Consider the following 24,215-nt stretch of genomic DNA (forward strand, 5'->3'; position numbering starts at 1 on the left):
AGATTTAGTAGTCTACATCTTACTCCACGACAATCACAGAGTAAACATTGAAAATATTGAATTGGCCATTGCAGTGCCATGCTGGATGATGCTGAGTATTGACAAAAGTTGAGCCAGGTTAACATTTTGAGCCGAATGACCATATTACTGAAATGAGTAAATGACGTTGTTAAAGCAGCCTCACTATAGAAATCAAGTGGGTAACTTTCACAGAGACAGACTTATAAATGAAAACCTACCTCAATATTCCCTCAAATATGTTTTATGTGCCGAGCTGCAGTGAAGGGAATGGATGATAACAAAAAGAAGGGACATTAGTTTTAAGAAGACTAACCTTAAAAGACGCACACGTGATTTGTATAACAAAGACCACTTAAGCTTGACAGAGATTAAGGTAAATGTTGTCATGTATTTTTGCAGGACAAGGACTGTAGACTTAGAGGGGATCTTTTAAAGGCAAGTAAAAGCAGGAGGAGTGATTATAGCAAGCAGAACCTGTTTCAATCTTCATATCCACTCCTGACTATTGTTTTAAGGCAGGCTTGAAAATATGTGAAGCTAGCCTTAAAATAAACACTTGTAATGAGGATGTCGGAGTGTGAGAACGAGAACTCTTGTACAGAATGTGCTGTAGTTACTAACTTTAAAAAGTGAAAAACTTTTATTGCCAGTGCCCATATTTTTGTGGTTGTTGGCTGTCCATGCTGCCAGTTATGATCCAGACCCTGCTTAAAGGTGTTGTAATGTTTACAAATCCACAAAATGACTAAGGTACAAACTTTGACAGTGCCCACACTTTTTCCTGCTGGTGGTTGGTGTTAATTTCCTACGCTGGCAGTTGCCTCTCTCGCAGGTCTTGTGGGTGTAATTACAGTTTTGCGACCTGCTTACTGCCTTCCTGCCAAATTCAGGATTGGGCAAATGCATGACAAGTGTCCCTATCCCGTCATCACATTTCTACAGAGGCCAAACTACACATACATCCATCACAACAAAAAGCATTTGACGCAAGCTAGATTCCTTGTGGCGTCTTTGCGGCTCCGCAGCTATTTTGATTTCAAGATCTGGTCTTCTAAACTCCCCTAAAATAGTTTTTTCAGAGAGATTTGTTGTGTAAAACCTACACACGGTTGTTGATTAGTCACATGTGAATAACAAGAACAAGCCGCACTGATGGTCGAGGCACAAGTGCCAAACAGATGCATGCTGGGAGGGAAGTTGCTGCCATTTTTTATGAGTTCAAAAATCTCTCTTTGCCTTAACTGATTTACTGACTCTATGAAAAAGGCCCATTTTATGATTTTTTTTTTTTCTGTTTATGTTTGCATGAGGTGTGTAATGTGGATTATTTCCGAGGTTAGTAGACAGTTGTAGAACATAAAGTCAAAGAGATGAATCTACTGTATTATCTTAAAGTAGCGTTCACCATCTTCAGCCAGGAGTTATGCTAGAGAGATGCTGCCAGGTAGGGATATCAAAGTGTTGGGATGAACTCTGAAGATTAAACTACCTGCCATTACCACAGAAATCTCCATCCATACTGTGACCGTCTAAACCATAATCCGAATCACTGCGACAGACACGCCTCTCAGTGGGAGTGTGTGAGTAAGCTTTGGGTGGGGTGTGGGGTATCTGCGCATGGAGAAGAGTGGGTGGATGTTCAAATTAGCTGCTTCCTGCTTTTCTATCTCCCATCTCTAGCCTCTAGCCTTTTCATTACTACATGGTTTACTGTACAAGTATTACACGCCACACCTGTCTTTTCTATAGTCGCATATGGAGACTGAATCCTAAATGAAGTGTCTCCGTACATCATTGAAAACTGTCGTGCACATAATGACGGCTTGATGTTGTGGTTTTTTCCCTCTGATCACAGTTTGCTAATTTGAGTTGCGTAAATAGTATCAAGATGACTTTAACAGGGCTGCCATCGATCACGATAACTACAATATTTGACCGATCTTGTTTTGTTTTTTTTAATCTTTTTTTGATACATGGTGGATCTTTGACGGCGGCGAATAAGTAGGGGAAGCTCCCTCAATGACGCAACTTGACATCATTCATCTGCATGTTATGCCCACGCTGCTTAACGAAGAGCTGGTTAAACATCTTCAGAAACCTTTAGGACATCAATGATTGGAGAAATGTATTTCTAATCATCGAGTTTCCCCCATAGTGTACTCACGTTCCCTGACCATTGCACTAATATGTGGTAGAAATGTGAAAATATTAGGTATGATATACTTTCAACAACCCTCTGACAGTCTTTACAAACCTTACATTTGTCCTCAGACTACTTGCAAGTGTCTGCATAAATGGTGAAGGATAAAACTGCTTTTATTCAGATAGCGAACAAATATAGAAGTTTAACACAGGAAAAACTGTGTTACTGTAGGTACAGGATGATTTAAGTGCGTAGTTTGGAGAGGTATCCTTGAGTTTTATTTTTTGTATGGTCATATATTTTTCCACCTCAATGTCAATAATGGACCTCGTTTCATTTTGTCTCATTTAGGATGTTTGCTCCTGGTTTAACAGTTTCACCAACTCATTCGCCAACTTAACATTTCTGCTCAGCTTTGTAATTCTTTTTTGTCCCCGAGTCCATCCGCTATCATGTTTTCCCCTCTCTCATCCTCGCGTCTCTCTGGCCTGGTTTGAATCAGCCCAGCAGACTCTCTCTTTTGAGGCTCGGTAACATGCCTCGATTGGCTCGCACAACATTCGACTGCACCGTGACGTCACAGTCGCCGGTGCTGGCAGATTGGCTGGCGTTGGGAGCGGGGGATGGAGAGTGGTGGAGGGGAGGGGAGGGGAGGTTATACGCGGATTGAGGCGGCGGGAGGGCTGATGGGAAAATGGAGAGACTGAGTGACGCTGCTCAGTGCCTACAGGCCCTCTCTCTTTATTTCTCTCTCTCTCTCTGTTGCTCTCATTTTGAGTTCCTCTCCAGCTCGCTCTCTACCAGGCTTCAGCTCCTCACATGGCGGAAACTCCCACTCTTCATTTCCTTGTTTTCTTGCCATTTTTGTTATTCTTCTCGCCATAGGTGGCAAGGAAAGGACATAGGTTGAACTTAAAAGTCAATCCATTTTTGGTAACTTCGGTTCCCGAGCCACGAAAAAGAAAATTGGTGAACTGAGCCCAAAATCCCACCTTCGCAGTGACGCTTAATACGGGACTATGAGGAGACAATGTTCCTGTCACCAACCCACCCCAAAATAACATACCTCGTGGCTGCCATTCACACCCAACCTCACTCCAAAGCCGAATGTTTGACATGTGGTTCTGCTTCGGTTTGAAACGTTCATGACGCATTTTAAGTCTCGCTTAATTGGTCCCTCAGAGCTTGGGAACGTTGAAGGCCAAGAAAAAAATATCAACATTTTCTCTCTGTGGTTTATCATAAGACCGCTCCGTGTTTTGAAGCCAGGAACTACATTTTGATCAGGGTTCTTTTGAATATTGACAGATTTAAATCTCTTTAATGTATCTAGAAAAAGTTAGTTTTTTTGTAGCAGCAATTAGTTTGAATTATTCAGTGTGTCCAGCTGAAGTATGTTCTTTCAAATTTGTACCGAAACTATGAGGCGAGTCAATTAGTGTATTAGTTGATTCATATCTTTGTAACAGCCCTTTTTTGGACGAAATAAGCAACTTAAAGAAGACATCCCCTTAAACTCACATGTTTTGAACACCTTCCATATTAAAGATAACTTCATGGATAAATCCCCCGATGTTCATAATGCAATTTGTATTGATAGGAGAGCAGTATAGTATCTTCGTACTCTTTTCACTGGAGTGGTGAATTAGCGTCAGGATTTTTATTTATCAGGTTCTTTATTATTAGACACATTTTTGTTTTTATTATAAAGAAAGAGATATTAAACAAAAGATCCTTGGAAAATCATATATTTTCAGCTTGATGTCAACACATTGTAATTTGAGGCACCAGTCCAACGTTAAAAAATGCTCAGTTTTCTTGGATTAATGAAGTGAAAAAGCAGAACACCCTTACATTTGGGAAGCTGGTGCCTGTCTCTGCTGTGGTTCCTCACTAAATGGGATGGAGTCTCACTCACTTTTCCCCACTCACAGTTTTTCAGCCAGCCTCTGACCTCCAGGTCTACCTGGAAATGAGCAAGTCCGATATCTTGTCTTTATTTTCTGTCTCAGGAACGCTCAATTTCAAGTTGGCCTATTTGATATTCAGCAGCAGGACGAAGATGTCACGGTGGCAGCGGAGTCTAGTAACAAGCTGTTTCAGGGTGAAGAGTAGACAGGCGTGATGTGACGATCTCTTCTCGCCTCGTAGCGATGTTGAGTTGGGAGTATGTAAGGTTGCCAAAATACACTGTTATAGAAATTACACTCTACATGCTTCCTGAACTACTGTTAGTGCCTGGGTTCACCCTTAACCCACAAGGGAAGAAGTATACAGTTCTTACTTCTTCAGATGAATGTTCATATTAGGAGTAATTGTATTGAATTTACTTTAATTGAAGACAAATTATATTTGCACCTCCTTCCAAAGAGTGGCTGTGAATCTGTTTAGTTGTGTGAGTGTGGGTGGAGAGAGGAATACCAATAGGGAGAGTTGAGCAAAAGGTTTTTTAGTCAAAGGTTTGTGTGTTTGAGATACATTTGCGTGTCTTCCTCCGCTGACTCTGAGATTTCCTGATTGTTTTTGTTGGCAGTTAATCAGCAGACGTTATGTTTTACTATTTATAGATCTGAAAGTAACACTTTAGTCTATAAATTGTCGGAAGATGATAAAGAAAATGCCAATCAAAGTTTCCTGGAGACCAAGGTTTTTATAGTAAAAACGATTACCTTATAGTAGGAAAATAATCTTTAGTTGCAATCCTAAACGATGATTCCAGATTTGCGTACTACAAACTAAAGATATTCGGTTTAGGACCGTATTAAGCAAAGAAAGCTGCCTTTTTCTTACATTTTAAGAAGCTGGAAACAGAGATGGTTTGGATCTTTTAGCTTCACACCTACCAACATGTTTTTTTCCTTTTCAATTGACTGTATTCAACCATGTTACAATGTTTGGAAGTGTTTGCACCAAAAAAGGTGGTTTGCCCACAACAAGATGCATAACAGATGTTTTTTAGAGTATTTAAGTGTTTGTTGGTGGATTTTTCTATTTATGTCAAGATAGTTGTGGATGTCGGTGCAGATCCAAAATGTTGCGATCATGATGAGTGCATGCCTAAACCAGTGAGTGTTCGACACAGGAGGTGCAGGAAATAAAAGCAGGAGTCGGTGTGTTTCGAGGTTGTGCTGGTGGAATTTTCTCGGGCGATCTCTGGCCTAGTCGGTCATGAAGACGGGGCCCGTAGGAGCGTGGGGGATGGGCGGGTGAGGTTCAGGGTGAAGGGAGGATAGCTCCAGCTCCAGGCAGCCAACCAAGTGTGGGGTATAATCCGACAGCACTCAGCCAAGACACATGCAGGGCTAAGACCAGGCACCCTACCAAGAGTGGGGCCTGTGGGGACATCCTGGTGAGAGCTAAGCCTCCAATGGGCCTGAAGCAGTGCCAGGAGCCACACACACACACACACACACACACACAGAAATGCATAGTTAAGTCACACATGCGTAGAAATGCTTGTGCAGTCTCCTACACACGCTCTCAAAATGCAGACACACCGTGCATGCAAACAACAAACACACATGGGGAGGATGAAGGGTGATAAGACAAAGAAAACATGAGGAAATACAAGGCTGCAGTCTGAATGGAGAGCTTTATAGAGACACATTTATTGTGCGGCAACGTCTCATTTAGTCAGACCTTCAGACTACAACAGGATCTCCTATTTATAAAAAAAAATGGACGCACTGAATCGTTCCAAGACGTTCAAGATCATGATGTGAAGATGATGTCTTTTTCATTCAGTCTATGCCCGGTATCTCTGCACAATTTTCGATAAAGATTACACTCCATTATTTTTTAAGTATTAAGCTATTTCTAGAATTAGATGACAGTGTTGCGTACTAGTGTTGTAGCCGAATTACTTGAGTGTTGTGAAGTCAAAGAGATAGATGTAATCATTTCTAAAAGACATGTTTGTATCTAACAAATTACCCAACCCAATTTTCACTGTTATGCTCTTCCACATGCTGCACATTATCTCAGATCAAAACATGTATCGGCGTCATTTTCATGCCAACGACTGTAGAAAGGTCACACAGTTTAAAAATAACAGGCTGATAAATAACCCGACGAATCCCTTCATTCAACTTGAAGAGATGATTTTTAAATTAGTTTTGGTGGAATGACGTCATAAAATATGAAGCTTCCTTTGAAAAACATCAATGACATTCGGTAGTCAGTGCAAAATGAATCCTTCTTTAGTATTTAGTAGATGTCTGTGTCCCCTTTTTTTATAAAGATGTCAGTGTTGTTCAACTGGAAAGCACCTTGAACATTTGGATGAACCTGAAATGCTGACTGACGTTTCTCTTCCCTCTTTTCCTATCTCTTTCCATTCCCCTCTCCCTCCTCCTCCTCCTCTTCCTCCTCCTCCTCTTCCTCCTCCTTCTCGCTGTTCCTCTGCAGATTATGTTTATTTTGAGAACTCGTCCAGTAACCCACTGCTGATCAGGAGGATAGAGGAGTTGAACAAGGTGAGTGTGCTTGAATGCAGCACAGATCTGAAAGCTACACCTTTAAAACCCACTCTACTCCCGTCTGATTTGTTAGATATTAAACCGAAAAAATCTTTACTTTAATAACTAAAGTAAATGTTTAACTGTAAAATATATACTCGCCCTTTTGGGTTCTCATAAAGCTTAGTTTGGATCTTTTACCATACACCCTGGACTGTTCAATATCAGACCTTTATAAGGGGATAAGGGGATAAGATGAAACTCTTTGTCTTTTCCAGTTGTTTGATCCATCTTATGAAACTCAACATCAGTGCATTCTGGTTTTGTTGTTGTTCCAGTATAACCCTGAAATGATTAGCCAATCAAACAATTTGATGACCAATACATTCTTAAGTAATTTAGCAAAGATACCAAACACTCCCTTATTTAAACTTCTGAACTGTGAGGATTTACAGATTTGGGGATTTCAGCAAACTGAAGAAAACAGATTTTTAGACTTCAGATTGTTAGGAGACTTTTATTGAGCTTTTAGACCTAATTATTTATTGAATAATGCAGAAATGAACAACACAATCATTTATAATGAAAACATTTGTTATTTGTAGCTTTACAATTTCCTAACCTAAAGTTAAACGGAAAATGCGGTTGTCAAAAATCTGTTTTGGGTTATTTAACAGCTTTTTTGTGTCTTATACCAATGTTTTGTTTAACAGTAATCATCTATGACCAGCTTGTTGATATGCTCATTACATAATGGTGATATTGATAGTTGTTGCTATGAATAATACACTTGCAATGTACCACTTTAAAGTAAAGGAAACGTGTGGTTCTAAAAGGCCATATCTGTGTTGCCTTTAAAGCCGTAAAAACAGTGTTTGTTTTGAGATGTCACACCTAAGATAATAATGTCGCTCAGGATGCTGTCGGGTAAACCCCAGCCTGCCATCTCGCACATTGTTCAGTCGAGGAAGCAGAAAAAGAGTCCCGTCTCTGCGGACTGGTTACAGGTGCCCGTGTCTGTCCCCTGTCCCGGCCTGTGTGGATAACTTGCCGGCTGCCTAATGTGATTGACACGGAGCGCAGAGCGAGCCTCTGTTCTGCCGTCACTGTCAGTCTCCTCGCCCCGCAGGGAGCGCCGGCTTTCTCTAACATAAAGTTTGAGATGCGTGTTTAGAATGTGTAAAACGGTAAAGGGAAAAGTCCGGACAACCAGCAGCTGCTCAAAACGGCTAAAAAACACATTGGAGCCTTTAATGTCTTTTTACATTGTGCCCCAAAATGTTAAAGATACAAATTTACAATTTAATCACGTAAATGATTTACAGGTTAAGAATCCAAGGCTGCCACTAATAAATCCATGCTTTGTTAAAGTGGAAGAAAAGGGCGAAGTATGTGCCAAATGATGTTGTCAGATGTTTAGTTTTGTCTGAACAACTCTTACATGACTTACTTGAATATCACATCAGACAAGAAAACCCTGGAAATCCTCACATAATGAAAGTGGGAACTGAAGTAAATAAACATGTTTCCTTAAAAACACTGACCGAAACAATTGATTGGTTAACAAATAGTTTCTGATAATTTCTCTGCCATTACTTTGACGTTGCAAACGGTGATACATGAACTGATATCAGCAAGGAACATGTATTCACTCGGCTGCTTGAGTGACAGATGCTTAAACTACACCTCAACGCCTCCCTGTGATAACAGATCCATTCTTCATCTTCCTCTCTCTCGCTGGCCTCGCCACTCTCTCATTGTCTCCGGTTTTGTTTTGCTTTAAGTTCATTTTACAGTGTTAACTTTCCTGCACATATAAATATGTATGCATGAATCCATTTTAGTGAAATCACCGAAAAGAAAACATTTGGTTAAATGCAACACCTTTAGCCCAGGTACTGAAGATTTACATTTCATTTCATTTTCCAATCTGCTTAGCTGCTGTTGTTTAACCTTGAAATAACTCCCATACTAATGACAAAATGCTGACTATTAATATATGACCTTTTATTCTTTTGTTTTACGCTCTGTTTTCAAACACAGAAATGTGGGAAATTAGATTTTTAATTGTTCTCTGATTGGAAAAGTATAAAAAAATATATAATGTAAAGAAATACGATGTGTTGGCTTTTTCTCCATCCATCTTCTACTTGCATTATATTTAACTAGAGTGATTCATGAGAAAAATCCTAATCCAATTAACCCGGCCTGTAATAAGATTCAAACTCATTCTTGTGTCTTTTTTGTTGTTGTTGTTGTTGTTGTTGTTGTTGTTGTTGCAAGTCAAAAAAGTACTACAAATCAATTTATCAATGAGTGTTATTGCTTTAACTGTTCTACCTAGAGTTTTAATGTTAAGGTATCATTCAATAAAGTCAATGACAAACCATGCAGCTCTTAAATAAAAACAAACATAATACCTATATAGTATTATGAGGAAAAAACAACTAACAAAACAGACGACCCCTGAACACACCGCTCTGTCCCGATAACTGCGACACTTAAAGTGATTTTGGGAGAATTAGCTGGAGTCTCACACTGAGTTTTTTCAGCCATAGTTAAGAACTCTCCTCATCTAAGGTTTTTTTTTTTAATCATCTGTGTGTGCGTGTGTGGGTGCTCTGTGTGCGGCACCACTTGTTGCCGTGGTAACGCCGATTGTCTCTGGTTTGCAGACAGCCAATGGGAACGTGGAGGCCAAAGTGGTGTGTTTTTACCGACGCAGGGACATCTCCGGCACACTCATCGCCCTGGCAGACAAACATGCAAGTGAGTGACCGACCGTTACCCCGCCTGCAAAACACACCATCAAGAAAACAAAAAAAACAGGATTTCAAACATTTCTATCTGGGCAACACGCTTCAGTTATTTTCCACTGCAGAGGTATAGTGCCTCGGTCAAATTTAAGAAGATTTCCCTGAACTTTAGAATACAATTTGTTATTTGGCTGGATTGGGAGGCTTGTTTGCACAGCAGGGGTAATACAAAATTGAGTTTTTGTTACCGAGCCGAGAGAAACAGTCCAAACTGCAGCATCCCCCCCTCCTCTGGCAGGCCTGAGTGCAGACAGCATTCGATCTGTTGGGTGTATCAATAGGAAGACACCTGTGTGTGCGTCTATGCATATGTGCTCTAAAGCGTGGGTGTGAGGCGTGCTCTTGAATGTGGTGTTCTTCTCCAGAGCTTGGAGCTAAACACTGCAGTGTCTGGAACAGCTGGCAGACTGGGCTCCAGCAGCCTTTTAATGTTATGGGTACCAGGGTGTTTTTCACAGAGAAAGACATTAAATCAATGTTTTTTTTAATGATGGGGAAAGAATAAGGGGAAATACAGAAGCCCAGAAGGATCAAGATGGTCAGTTTTAAAAGGTTGTCGAAATACGAGGCTGAAGTTGCTGGTAACAAAAGTGTGTCTTTTAAAGGCCAGAGACGATCTTAAATGTCCCGGCTGTCCCCCAAGGGGTCGGTGGCAAAATATGCCTTCAAGGCACTGCTCCAGAGGGCCTGGATTTGAAAGAAGAGCAGCAGAGTGGGATTTATCCTTCCTCAGAATATTTTTTCTTCGTTTTTTGGTTTTCAGTCTGTCTCTTTGTCATTAACGCTTTTATCTCAGGAGCAACTTGAGGGAATTTCTTCAGATTTGGCACACACTTTAAATCAAGTGTGATGTGAATCAGAAACAGGTTTATTACCAGGTAGGTACCACGTACGAGAAATTCGACTTGGTGTCGTGGTGCATAAAAACAAGAATTAAAAAACACAGAACTAGAAAAATATAACAGTATTTACATTGCAATGGAATAGAGTAGAAGGAATAAAATATGGACAAAAAATCAGCAGTAATACAAAATATTGTTGTGCATTAATGTGATGCATAGAGTCTGCGTTGTGTCTGAGGTAAAGTGTCAGTGGGGGGGGCCGGGCCTTGTTGATGAGGCCGGTAGCAGAGGGGAAGAAACTGTTCAGGTGGCGAGAGGTTTTGGTCCGGATGGACAGTTTGTGTCCAGGGTGGGAGGTGTCGGCCACTATCTTCCCTGCCCGCTTCAGGGTCCTGGATTTGACTGACCTCACAAAACACGCTATAATGTATAAACTAATTACGACAAAAATAATGAAAAACACTATTTCACATTTGGTAGGGTACTGTTATAGTGACACAGATGTTGGGTGTCCCTTCCTGAGTCTGGACACGTATGGATGGAAATTGTATATTTTAGAGTGGTTGGCTGAGGCATAACATGTGTGTTATAACAACAGGTGATCTCTGTTTTGGATTTATAAACTTACAACAGTCATTTAAAAGAACTCTTTCTTAGCATCTGTTCTCTTGGGCAACTGATGGTTATCCATCTTCAGTATAATGTTAGTGGTAAAATACCACCACCAACCACAACCACCCACATCCTGACAGACTCTGGTCGTAATTGTTAAATTACTCATCCTTACCAGCCACATAAAAAAATGCAAAAAATGAAGAGGAGAATCCTTTTAGAGTCGTGATGCTTCATGATTCATGAGTGGTGTGCACATAGGATTAACAATAATAAATAATGGCTGTATTAAAATGTTGTGCATGACTTGTTCTTATATGTATTCAGTGGACCACTTTCTGGAAATATGCAGATGTGATGACTTGCAGACGCAGTAAGGATAAACATGACTCAGTTCAAGATTCAATTATTGTTGAGGTGGATATTTGAGGTCGAAGCTATTATTGTGTATTTCAATAGAAATATTTACATAGTTTTGCTTCAAACTGAATAAAATGTGTACATTTTTGTAAATACCAAAATGTGTGGAGGCGTGTGGTGCAGTGCGTTGGTGTTCGGATCAGGGGTTCACAGGTTCAAACCCCACTGCAGTCAGCATGTCGTTGTGTCCCTGAGACCCTTCACCCCAAAGTGCTCCTGTGGGGATTGCCCACAGTATTGAGTATGTAAGTCGCTTTGGATAAAAGCGTCTAACAAGTGACATGTAATGTGTTAGTAAGCTTAAGTGCCAGCTAATGCTTTTCATTAGACATGGTCGGAAGAAACTTACTATGTTTTTAATTGTTTTATTTTTTATATTTTGGGTCTATTTTAGATTTTGAAGATAGGCAGAAAAGCAAGTTACGTGATGAATTTTGAAAGAACAGAGGTGCAAAATAAAATAAGGTCCCTATTGTTCACAGTGCTTGCATCAAGTACAACCACTTAACATGTACATCAAACATAGCCACCGTCTGTAAAGCAAACAAAAAGATGAGGCTAATCACATCAATGGTAAAAAATATGTTTTTGTTGATTTAACGCAGATTTAACTCCCTCCACCATTCATGTGTGCTAGTGTGTGTGTGTGTGTGTGTGTGTGTGTGTGTGTGTGTGTGTGTGTGTGTGTGTGTGTGTGTGTGTGTGTGTGTGTGTGTGTGTGTGTGTGTGTGTGTGTGTGTGTGTGTGTGTGTGTGTGTGTGTGTGTGTGTGTGTGTGTGTGTGTGTGTGTGTGTGTGTGTGTGTGTGTGTGTGTGTGTGTGTGTGTGTGTGTGTGTGTGTGTGTGTGTGTGTGTGTGTGTGTGTGTGTGTGTGTGTGTGTGTGTGTGTGTGTGTGTGTGTGTGTGTGTGTGTGATTGTGTGTAAGGCCTGTGGGGTGTAACTATGGCAGGAGGGGGATTGTTTTGTTCTGTTGGACCACACAGCATCAGTGTGTGTGTGTGTGTCCCTGTAGGACTGTTTTCTTTTTTCTTCTTACTCAATTATTAATTCTCCAAGCAAATTTGTGGGGCTTCCGGTTTTTAACCCAAAACAATTATAGGTTTGTTTTTTTCTTTAAACTTGATTTCTGTCAAGTTTATCCAAAAAAAAAAAAAGAACCTTTTAACTCACCTTGAGCTTAAGGAACCCTGAGTATTTGTTGTTAGTATACTATAGGCCGTTCCTCTACATGCCTTTTAATTTTTGGCTTTGCTCTCTTTGCCATCTGCAGTTCGGCGAGGGGCTTCCAGACATTTGCAATATGTAAAAAATGCATGGCAGAATTGGCTGCGCATCACATGGGTGTGTGCTGTATCCTGTCTGTGTTTCTGTAGCTGCAGCTCCCTGTGTGTGTGTTTGCATGCTTTGGTCTGCTCTTATATAGGCATGATGACTTGATTTTTTTTTATCTCTGTCACAGAAGTCACTGAAGGGGTGCATTTAGGTCATTTTCCTTTGAATTGAGAGAGAATGGCAGTCTTATGTGTAAGTGTGTGTGTGTGTATGAGACTGTGTGTCTGCCGTGAGTCATTGATCAAATATTTTGCTTGCAGAGATTCTGTGCACTCCCTCAATGGGGCCTCCGTCTCAAGCTTTAGCCCCTCCCCTCTGAGCGGAGCTGCCTCTTGAGTGGTCAGCTTCTGTGGCGGACTTGGCATTTTTACCTCCCTGGCCCCTCCCTTCAGACGTTTGAATTTGCAATGACCAAACCTTTTTTTTCTATTTTTGAGATGTGGCTCCTAGCTCCCATAAACAATGGACAATAATACTGCCAGTGACCTGATGCTCAAAAAGTGGAACCAGTGAAGGGGTGCTGGTTGTGGCGCAGTATATTAAAACCACTCATTTCCTTTGCCTAGGTCATAAACATGTCACATCCCTTTTTTTTGGATGCTTTTACTACCTTTTTATAACTTAATTCACTTGCAGGATGGCACTTCTTCCTAGTTGTTGAATCAATGGAGCTGCACCGCGGCACTATATTTAACCTGAGATGATATCCTACAGTCAGAGGATGAATTTCTCATTTGCATCTGCAGCTGCAGAGCTTTATTAGCTGTGTCCTTATCAGCCCTAATGATTAGAAAGTGGAGAAGGCAACGTCCTCGCCGCATGTCGACACAGTTGTTATGGTGCACAAAGAGATTTCACTTATTGCAGCAGCTTTGACGTCTTACTCCTTTAAAGGTGGGGTAGGTAAGTTTGAGAAACCGGCTCGAGATACACTTTTTGTTATATTCCATGGAATGCTCTTAACATCCCGATAGCAATGAATATCTGAAGTGCTTTGACAACAAATCCATAAAAATGTGTGGAAGCCGTGGCGCTGTAAAAAGCACGACCAATCAACTGGATGGCCTACCTGCCTGTCAGCCTTCCATCTGTGCACAAACTTACCTCGTGTCCTCATTGGTCATGTGCGCGTTCGTGTGTGTTGGAGGAGGGGCTCTGTAAGGAAGTGGCAGATTTTTTCCGGCTGTGTATTTTCAAATTCTAGCGCACTCGAGCTGGTTTCTCCAACATTACCTACCCCACCTTTAAATATTTTTTCAAAATGTACTTACTTTGTATGTTTTTCAGTATGTGAAGGAGGAAATTATGCTTCAAAAGTTTGCATTATGTGCTTACCTTTCTGCTGCTAAACTTTAATTTGAACTTAACTTGATTTCATATGCACTCTTTCTGGGAGAACTAACATTGAGTCAGGAAACGGGAAAACAGGTTTGATCAGTACTGAAGTCTGATTACTGTAAGACTTATGTTTACATACATATACATACCAGCCTACTAACTTAAACCAATTACAGACGTTGTTTTTTGTTTGTCACATTTTTTGAAATTTGACTACAGTTACTTAAAGGGGATTAAACTAATTCAAATGTGTTTATGAGGAGAACGATTCAGCTTCTGAAAACAGCTGTTTATCTGGAGGAAGCTTTGTTATGTCTGTGGAAAATATCCTTTGTGAGGTAAACAAAGTTATCTGGGCTTGGGATAGAGACCGTACATTTTGAGTTTTGCAAAAATGATTTGTTTACATAAACTAGAAGGAGCTGGGGGTGGTAAGGTGTCTTTAACACCATGTTGAGACAAAATGTCACAATAATACCACAACCAAACTCCCAGATGGTGTCTTCTCTCATCCAGTATTGATTTTACATTGACAGATATTCCCGCTTTAGAAGGAACCGTGAGTGAACTGTTTCTCAATGGTTTTTGAGCAGAAGCATGTAGCTGTCTGCTTCACTGCCTCTCAAACGCTTACTGTATCATGGAGGCGCAGTCAGTCTGTTAAGGGGATAGCGGTCTGCGGTGCTCTCCTCACCCTCAGGCCTGCCCTCTCCTTCCCCCTCCCCTTGCCGTCTCTCAGCCCTGTAAGGCGACCCATTCATCAATAATTGATAATTGGCTGGGACAGGTGAGATGGAGAGGCAATTTGTAGAGAGTATGGTGTGGGTGCAGTGCCAGGAGATTGGCTCAGAGGAGCAGAGGAGAAGGACTGAGGTTGGGGAGTTGAGTTGCTACTCAAGGACGCTCAGCCAGGGTCCAGATGGAGGAGATGATGTACCACACAGTCTGGATACTGTGTGTAAAACCATGCATATGTGCGTACCATGGTTTCCGCTAGGATTCTTTCTTGCCGGTCAAATGTCTGGAAAGAACTAATTTTACCGGACAAATTTGAAACTTACCGGTCATGTTTCAATAATAATAATAATTGTGTAGCAGAGTTTCCATTAGCAGGTAATTACCGGACTATGACCGGATATGCTGATGTTTAAAACTCAGTTAATGGGAGTCATTTTTATATTGCTTCAGTTTATAATCGTAACAGATCGAAAAATTCAGATTCATTTTTCAATAAATGATTCCACAAACAACATAATTATTACATTCAAACAAATTACATTATTCAAAAGTTTACATTAACTTTGGATAATAACACGGGAGAAACGGATGCTCTCTTTTCCCCTCTCCCTCCCTCTCTCTCTGACAGCCCGTCAGTTTCTCATGCAGCTCGCTAAACAGTGGGCGGGGCTTCAGGTGATCATGCAGAGCTGCGTGTCTCCATCAGACTCAGCAGCTGATCTGATCTCTCTCTCGCGTCCGGTTATACTTCACTCGCGTTTATGTCCATATCGATCAGATCCAGCTCTCCTGGTCGGCCTTTATAGAGAGCACCGATCAAACTATTAAGTGAATATCGGCCAATAATGATCGGCGGCTGATCGATCCCTAATTATTACCGGACATTTTGACCAGCAGGTTTTTAATTTACCGGTTTTTAATACATTTTACCAGCTAAAAAACAGTAATTACCGGCTAACGGTGCGTACAGAGATGCAGACCCTGTATTGGCATAAAGAAACAAAAAAAAAAACCTTTACTGAGTTATTAAAGGGAGAAACCTCAAACAGCTGCTGACGAACATACATGCAGTATTTTTTGTTCAAACACAGTAGACAGAACAAATCATATTTTAAAGTTTTAGTCTAAAAAAAATCAACACATCTCCTCCGTGCTTAAGGTATTTTCTTTAAGTTAAAATAATATACTCTTGTCTGCATTTGTATAATTTCCTTTTTATAATCTATGGTCAGTGCGAGCTTATATATTCAGATCTTTTAGTTTTGTTCGCAGTGTTTGTTAGTAACACATTGGCTGAAACAAGTGTGTAGTTTTAGCTTTTCAGAAATATTATATAGACTTTTTAGGCTTTATTAGGCAGTTGATGCATCACACAGAAAACAGCCTATTAAAGGGATGTCAAGGTGCCGAACATAAAGCGTAACGTCCCCAGTTCGTGTCATGTTCTATTTAAGTCTATGCTGATGGCTTTCAAATAAAGTTCCCCCCAAAATTCATAACATCATAATAAGAAAACTAATTGTTGCCGCATAAATCAACTGTCAGGACCTGTCTGATTCAGCTCAGCAGATGAGTGATTAATGCATCATATTGTACATTCACTTTGCAGTAATTAAGCAGAGTTGCACATCTTAATAACGAGAGAGAGAGGAAAACAAACTTTAGAGTTTTAACATGATGGAAAAATGGTGACAACAACCCTAACTCTCTGTCAGATGGGCAGCACTCTCTAGCTCTGCTAACCAATTTCCTGCAGGAAAGCCTGGATTAAAAGTGTTTACTCTAAAATTGTACATCTTGCCATCGGTCTGCTTGAGAGCTGTTGTTTAGCTCTATTTAAAACTAGTCTCGGTTAGAACAGACTGCGACAAAGTTCCTGTATAACTTAACGAACGCTGTCCTTCAGTTGTCTTTTCATTCATGTTTAAACTGATTCTGTCAGAAAATGCACAACAATATCCTCCTCTTGGTTATATGTTGCAGGGAGTGTGTGTGTGTCTCATCCCTACGCCCCCCCCTCTCAGTAAAAGCTAGTTTGGCCAATAATTAATTCACTTCTTTTGCGATGTGATTCAGTTTGCAGTTTTATAGATTTTCATGCCTAATGTAGGGGAAACTCCAGCAGCAGTCAGGAGCTCATTATGAGCCGCTGAGCCGGATTACTACTGGAACATGAACCTTAAAATGCCAATTTAAATATGTACGAGCACAACATTTAATATTTAGCTACTCGCATGTTTTTATCATGTTGCACACACATAGATGCAGCTCTAACACTCACACACTTCATGTTTGTCTCCCCACTTCACCTTCTTGTTCCCTTTGTAATGTTGTTTTTCCCCTTTATTAATTGTGTGTGTGTGTGTGTGTGTGTGTGTGTGTGTGTGTGTGTGTGTGTGTGTGTGTGTGTGTGTGTGTGTGTGTGTGTGTGTGTGTGTGTGTGTGTGTGTGTGTGTGTGTGTGTGTGTGTGTGTGTGTGTGTGTGTGGTGTGTGTGTGTGTGTGTGTGTGTGTGTGTGTGTGTGTGTGTGTGTGTGTGTGTGTGTGTGTGTGTGTGTGTGTGTGTGTGTGTGTGTGTGTGTGTGTGTGTGTGTGTGTGTGTGTGTGTGTGTGTGTGTGTGTGTGGTGCTGGGCAGAGGGAGTGAAGGAGTACTTATTGATTTTGGCCACACATCTCTTCTCCTGAAAATCCCTTGATTGCTTTTGTTCTGCTCCCCGTCTCCCTCTTTCTGTCTCGCTTCCTCTAATGAAACTCCAAATGAATTGGAGCACGTACTGACTGCTCTTCCTCCTCTCTGTTGCACTTACTCTCTCTACCGCTCTCTCTCTCTGGCTCCCCCCTGTTTTCCCTGCTGATTTCTCTATTGCTCCCCTTCCTCCAGTCTTCCTCGCTGTCTCTCTGTCTTCTTCCTTTTGTATTCTCCAATGTGTCTCTCTGTGGATCTATTTTCCTGTCCATCTCGCTTTCTTTTATCTCCTCTTTCCTCTTCTCCCACCTCCATTTCCTCCTCATCCTCATATGAGGAAGCGTCGGTGATGTTGCCTACAAGCAGCGGTTAAATCTATTCTTATAGGATGACTCAGACACATAGCCGACTCAAATGGGCTGATAGCCCTTCAACTGCCGCTCTGTCCACCCGTTTTCAGACTGATTATCCAAGGGTTTTTCACCATCGATTCTTTTTGTCCAGGGCACCAGGATACTCAAGGTTACACCTGCAATAAAAAAAATCATCTTGGAAATTCATGCTCCTGACACAATGCAATATACGCTGTGGTGAATTAGTAACAATTCATTCAAGATCACCAGCCTGAAAGGAAACTATGCAAGTTTTGCAAAGAATGTGAAAACATATTTTCTTTAGGCGTCAAAGTTGGTGTGACATCCTTAGTTCAATCAGGAGAGACGTAATGTATGGAATACATGTTTATTATCGGTCACATTATATAAATGAAACATAATGATGACAGTTTATAACAAGGGAATGAAATGGTGTTTGGCGATTAGGCCCAGGTTTTGTAGGATATCATTCGGGAAGGGAAAGAACCGTTTCCGATGAACCCCCCTGGGTCTAGACACTGGTGATGGTGATAAGTGGTTAGGTCCGGTTGGAAGGGAGGAGGTAAGCTTGGCCCTGAGTTGGAAGCAGGAGGCGAAGGGGTGGAGGAGGGTTGCGCGTTGGCACCTGAAAGACAGCTGATAGAAAAGGGGAGAGCATATATAGAGGGATTAACAGGTGCGATAATTAGGCTTGTGAATGGAGGGAAGTGATAGGTTGGCTAAGGAGTGGCGCTCCCTGTCATCTAGTGAAGGGAGCGAGTATTGCCACGACGTGCAATACGGAGTGATAGGTCTTCCTGTCTGAACTTGCGCTGAGCTTCATTTGAGTGTTTTAAATGTTTTGTTAGTGATTCAGCAGCATATACATTACTTTCAACGTCATTGCACTGGGGTGACAGCAAACATGACTGAAACCTCTCACAGATATTTCTCACAGGCTTAAACTAAAATGTGTAAAAGCAGACATCGTACAAAGACCTTTCTGGTCTCCTACTGTGCTCCTACAGAGCTGCAGCCAGGATTGGTTCATACTGAATGCACACAAATCCAAGCAGGCTGATTATCAGGAAGAGACCTAACATTTCTGTTCATTTGGTTATTTTTGCCATTATTAATTCATTGCAACTGTTTGCTCCAAGTCATTCACATAATTAAAAGTATTAATGAATCAATTCTGCTGGGAAAATCTGGTTAATTTGAGTTGTTAATTATTTATGTTTCTTCAAATTCCAACACGGGAAGTCTCAAAAAGTAGATCTCTCCATCTTTGAAAAAACAGCTTTGTGTTCAACTTTTCTCAATGGAAGCTACAGGATCCCCTGCGGTGTCCTTTTGCTGCTCTAAATGGATAACAACAGAAGAGAACACTCTACAATGGTGATTTCTTTTGAGATTACCTAAATAATAGTGCAATGGAAACACAGTTGGAGGGCATTACAATGATGGAGAATCCTGAGTGGTGTGGCATGACTTTTGTATTCAAGTTGCGAAATACAGTAATGGAAGAGAAACCCTTAGCCAGATTCATATCGCAGGTCACATGAAGACATAATCAGCGGGATACATGTACAATTCCTGTACGCATACACGAGTCCCTTTCCCCCTGAGGTCTCTATTGTTCCAAGTGTGCATCATGTGCTTTAAATCTCGTCGTGCATCTGAGACCGTTTGTTGCTGCAGCCGATACATTTACATCGCCTCCCACTCTCCTTGTTTCCCCTGCGGACGTCATTCTTCCACCTCATTCGATGGGTATACGTTTGACCTTTGACCCTCTCTAACCCCCAGGGGAGCTGGAAGAGGAGATGGAGAATCCAGAGATGGCGGACCTCCCCGAGAAACACAAACACCAGCTCAGACACCGAGAGCTCTTCCTGTCCCGCCAACTGGAGTCTTTACCTGCCACACACATCAGGTACGCTGCCACACACATCAGGTACGCTGCCACACACATCAGGTATGCTGCCACACACATCAGGTACGCTGCCACACACATCAGGTACGCTGCCACACACATCAGGTACGCTGCCACACACATCAGGTACGCTGCCACACACATCAGGTACGCTGCCACACACATCAGGTACGCTGCCACACACATCAGGTATGCTGCCACACACATCAGGTACGCTGACACACACATCAGGTACGCTGCCACTAGTGCTGGGGGGAAACGATTATTTTGAAAACGATTAATCGGGCGATTATTTGATCGATTAGTCGACTAATGGAACGATTATTTTTCTATTGTTCAATTCATAAAAAACGTAATGTAAAAAAAAAATTTTTCACGATACTGTGTCTCAGGGGATCTTAATATTTAAGAACCTATTAATGTGTTATACCAGATTAACGGAAATAATCTCAGCTAACTGACGATACAAACCATGTTTACCAAAACAAAACAAAACACAAGTCTCATAAGAAGCAAACTAAAATGCTATCTAAATGACCCCTGAGCAAAAAATGCTAACGGACATTGGCACAGAACTCAAGATAAAAGTACCCTTATTACTTATCGTAGCTGCACATACAAGATATCCGATTAAAGCTGAGACTCCACAGATTATGTAGGTACATAGTGTCATCACTGAGTGATCCGGACTCGCGACAGGGGAAGCAAATACAGTCATCACAACACGTACCTTCACAGAGCTTCTAGGGAGATCGTCTCACCGCCGTAGCTGTCAATCTGATCAAAATACGTGTTCAATGGCATTAAAATGAGAAAAAACGCGGCTGAATCGGTTAATCCATAGGTTTTTAACGTCCATGTATAAAAAAATTATTGAATTTATAATCCATAATTCCATTTTAATGTAAAAATCGGAGAGCAAATGCTAGCTGCTAATGGTTGCCACCACAGCTAGCTGCTGCTTCCGGTCAAGCTGCAGTCTCAGTGAGATATAAATATATAAATATCTTTGCGTTTTGGACTAACTTTAAAATATTCCCATGCTTTTGAAGACCTAGGGCGAGATGTTTTCGTTTGAGGGCTTCGTGCGCAATCCTATGAGGAGGAGGTGGTAGCCGTTTCAGTCTCCATTGTGTTAGAAGTGCGATTGCGAACTGCTTGTTGCTTTGGGTGACCCATGTGTGTGTGGCGACCATATATACAGTCTATGGTGGCGACGCGTCGACGCGGAAATATGTCGTCGACGATATTTTGAAGTCGACGCGTCGCTACAGCACTAGCTGCCACACACATCAGGTACGCTGCCACACACATCAGGTACGCTGCCACACACATCAGGTACGCTGCCACACACATCAGGTACGCTGCCACACACATCAGGTACGCTGACACACACATCAGGTACGCTGCCACACACATCAGGTACGCTGCCACACACATCAGGTACGCTGCCACACACATCAGGTACGCTGCCACACACATCAGGTACGCTGCCACACACATCAGGTACGCTGCCCCTGCTCCACAAACCATCTGTTTCCCTTCACTTTGTTTTGCTTTCTTTCGAGAGTTTTGGTCCCACACAGAGCGCTGTTTTGATAACACATACCTATACCAAGCTGTGACTGAGGCAATTCCTTTGGGCTACTAGTGGCTCCCAAAACATCCCCCCCCCCCCCAAAAAAAACTTCCTTGAAATTGATTGTAAATAAACTCAAAACAGGTCAAAAAAAATGTGGTAACGGCAAAAAATACAATTAACTTGTATCAATGTCAGAATACTTTTCACTTGATTTAAAACAAAAAAACATTTAGACTGTTACATTTACATTTTAAATTGTCCTCCTTAAGATTTACGGTCCTGTTTTTTTTGTCACAGCAGGATTTGGAAAATCTTGTCCATGCTTTTATCTTCAGTAGACTCGACTACTGCAATGGTGTCTTCACAGGTCTCACTAAAAAATCTATTAGGAAGCTGCAGCTGATTCAGAACGCTGCTGCTTGAGTCCTCACTAACACTAAGAAAGTGGATCACATCACTCCAGTTCTGAAGTCTTTACACTGGCTTCCTGTGTGTCAAAGAATAGATTTCAAAATACTGCTGCTGGTTTATAAAGCACTGAATGGTTTAGGCCCAAAATACATTTCTGACCTCCTGCTAAATGATGAACCATCCAGATCTCTCAGGTCTTCAGGGACTGGTCAGCTTTCTGTCCCCAGAGTCAGAACTAAACACGGAGAAGAAGCGTTCAGTTATTATGCTCCAAATATCTGGAACAAACTCCCAGAAACCTGCAGGTCCGCTGCAACTCTGACTACTTTCAAATCCAGGCTGAAGACTTTTCTTTTTGTCGCTGCTTTTAATTGAACTATTCATATCTTAGACTGCACTGTAACTTTTATCCATGTACTTTTTCTTTTAATGTTTCTTTTATTATCTTTTCTTTTTAATGACTGTTTTTAAATGCCATTTTCTTAATGTCTTTCGTTTTTTGTAAAGTACTTTGAATTGCCTTGTGTTGAAAGGTGCTATATAAATAAACTTGCCTTGCCTTGTACCACAGAAAACACTCATTTACCTTGTGCAGCAAATGCATTATGACAAGTGTGTTCATCTATACGAGGGGTCTGCAACCTTTTGACCAAATGACGCATATTTGAGTTGACCTAATTAAAACCATTTTGTTTTTTATTTATGTGTCATAGTATCACCTCAAAATACAAGATACGAAACATTTTCAACCGTGCAACAACATTTAAATAGTCCTACAAATACTTTTATTTGATTTCCTTCTTATTTTTGTCTAAGCTCAAGGGAGCCAGAGCAGAGGGCTTAAAGAGCCGCATGCGCCTCGAGAGCCGCGGGTTGCCGACTCCTGATCTATACGGATGTTAACGGAGCAGCCAGTCAAACTCACATTTCTATGATAACGGGTCAATACTTAGCATGCACAGGGTTATTTCTTTAAATGTCTTGTTTTTTCCAACTACAAACCCAAAAGCAACAAAAACCCCTTTCTTTTACTACAATCTAGGATCAGGACGAGCAGCATATTCTAACATTTCAGAACTTTCGTTACTAAAATCGATGAATACCTTTTTGAAAGTAGTTGCAGATCATTTTTCGCTCGATTTTAGACTGATTTACGTAACGTTGCAGCTCTATTGGGAACAAAATCCCAGGTAGCATTAATGTTGATTCGCAGCAAATGCTACTTTCATCTCGATCATACTGTGTTTTTAATGAACTTTGACAAATTTAGTCAAACGCTTTGTGTGGCTGTGAAAACGTCACTCCTTCACTTGGAGGATGATGAGATTATTTATTGATTCCTTCACTTACATTATCTGCTACACATACATAACGGCCGAAAGATAGTTTGGAATCAGCTTTCGGTCTCTAACTCAGACATAAAACAATCCTCTGAAATTCAGGGAGCACAATGAGCACTAAATGTCAACAGAGAGCTGTGTCTACATATAGAAATGTTCTGCTCATCAGGGAGCAGCTCCAGGCAAACCCACATAATCATTACCACCTTATTACTTGACATTTCTGAGGAGTGGCTGGGAGAGCAAACTGACATCTGCTTGAATAAAAATAACTGTGATGAGTCGTTTTGTTTAGAGAACAGGATTCAAATCTTGATTTAAGTTCTCTAAGTTGACACCTCGCTCCGTGCTGCAGCAGCGAGGTGTCAGAAGGTGTTCCAGTTGATCACCCCGTTCGCCCGGGGCTAGAGAGGTATGAATACCTCGCTGGTAAATAATTTGGAGACAGACCTTAGTAGTGTCAACACACTCAAATGAACGGGCTCGGCCAGCTGAAACCAAATCCAGTGTTGTTGCTACGTACGCTTCCTTTGTATCTAAAGCTTTAAAATCAAGCAGTTAACTCACTTTTGTTCACTCCCTGGTAATGCTGTCGAGCATCTACCTTCTCATAAGAGAGACTAAATGCTCTGACTGCAACAAGAGCAACCCTCTTTCACTGGTTTAATTCCAACAATCACACAGCCACTGACGGGTTCTATGTTCACAGACATGTCGATGACATCCAGATATATGAATCAAAATGTTAATTTAATTCATTTGTATAGGTTATTTTCTTGTCTTATGATTTAATTCCCTCTTTTATATGGTCTCTTTAAATAAAATAAAAACAATTATGTAGGGAGGCGTGTGGCGCAGTGGATTAGTGCGTTGGTGTTCGGATCAGTCAGCATGTCGTTGTGTCCCTGGGTCACTTCACCCCAAATTGCTCCTGTGGGGATTGTCCACAGTACTGAGTATGTAAGTCGCTTTGGATCAAATGTATGTAATGTAAATTAAAATATTGAAAGTATGGAAATCAAACACATTTATCATTCCAATATGTCCAAAAAAATCTCACTTATTTTCCTTTTTTGGGTGTTGTGCAAAACAAAGAAACAACACTGCATTGAAAACGTTTCCATCGCACTACAAATCAATGTAATTGTTGCTCCTTGTTAATGCATCCTACACCGAGGAGTTCTCTCA

The 24,215-nt window shown here is 41.2% G+C and overlaps 1 protein-coding gene across 2 annotated transcripts in view; it reads left to right on the top strand.

Annotated features, from left to right (window-relative positions):
- Nucleotides 1-24,215, top strand: part of mta1 (metastasis associated 1) — a 49,435-nt gene that overhangs the window by 3,152 nt on the left and 22,068 nt on the right. For both annotated transcript variants that reach the window (XM_034235369.1, XM_034235368.1), the window contains exons 2-4: nucleotides 6,572-6,639; nucleotides 9,297-9,390; nucleotides 19,568-19,694. In XM_034235369.1, coding sequence (XP_034091260.1) covers nucleotides 6,572-6,639; nucleotides 9,297-9,390; nucleotides 19,568-19,694 — 289 coding nt within the window. The remainder of the gene's footprint in view (nucleotides 1-6,571; nucleotides 6,640-9,296; nucleotides 9,391-19,567; nucleotides 19,695-24,215) is intronic.

The sequence above is a fragment of the Gymnodraco acuticeps genome, unplaced genomic scaffold, assembly GCF_902827175.1.
Source record: "Gymnodraco acuticeps unplaced genomic scaffold, fGymAcu1.1, whole genome shotgun sequence".
Classification (NCBI taxonomy): Eukaryota; Metazoa; Chordata; class Actinopteri; order Perciformes; family Bathydraconidae; genus Gymnodraco; species Gymnodraco acuticeps.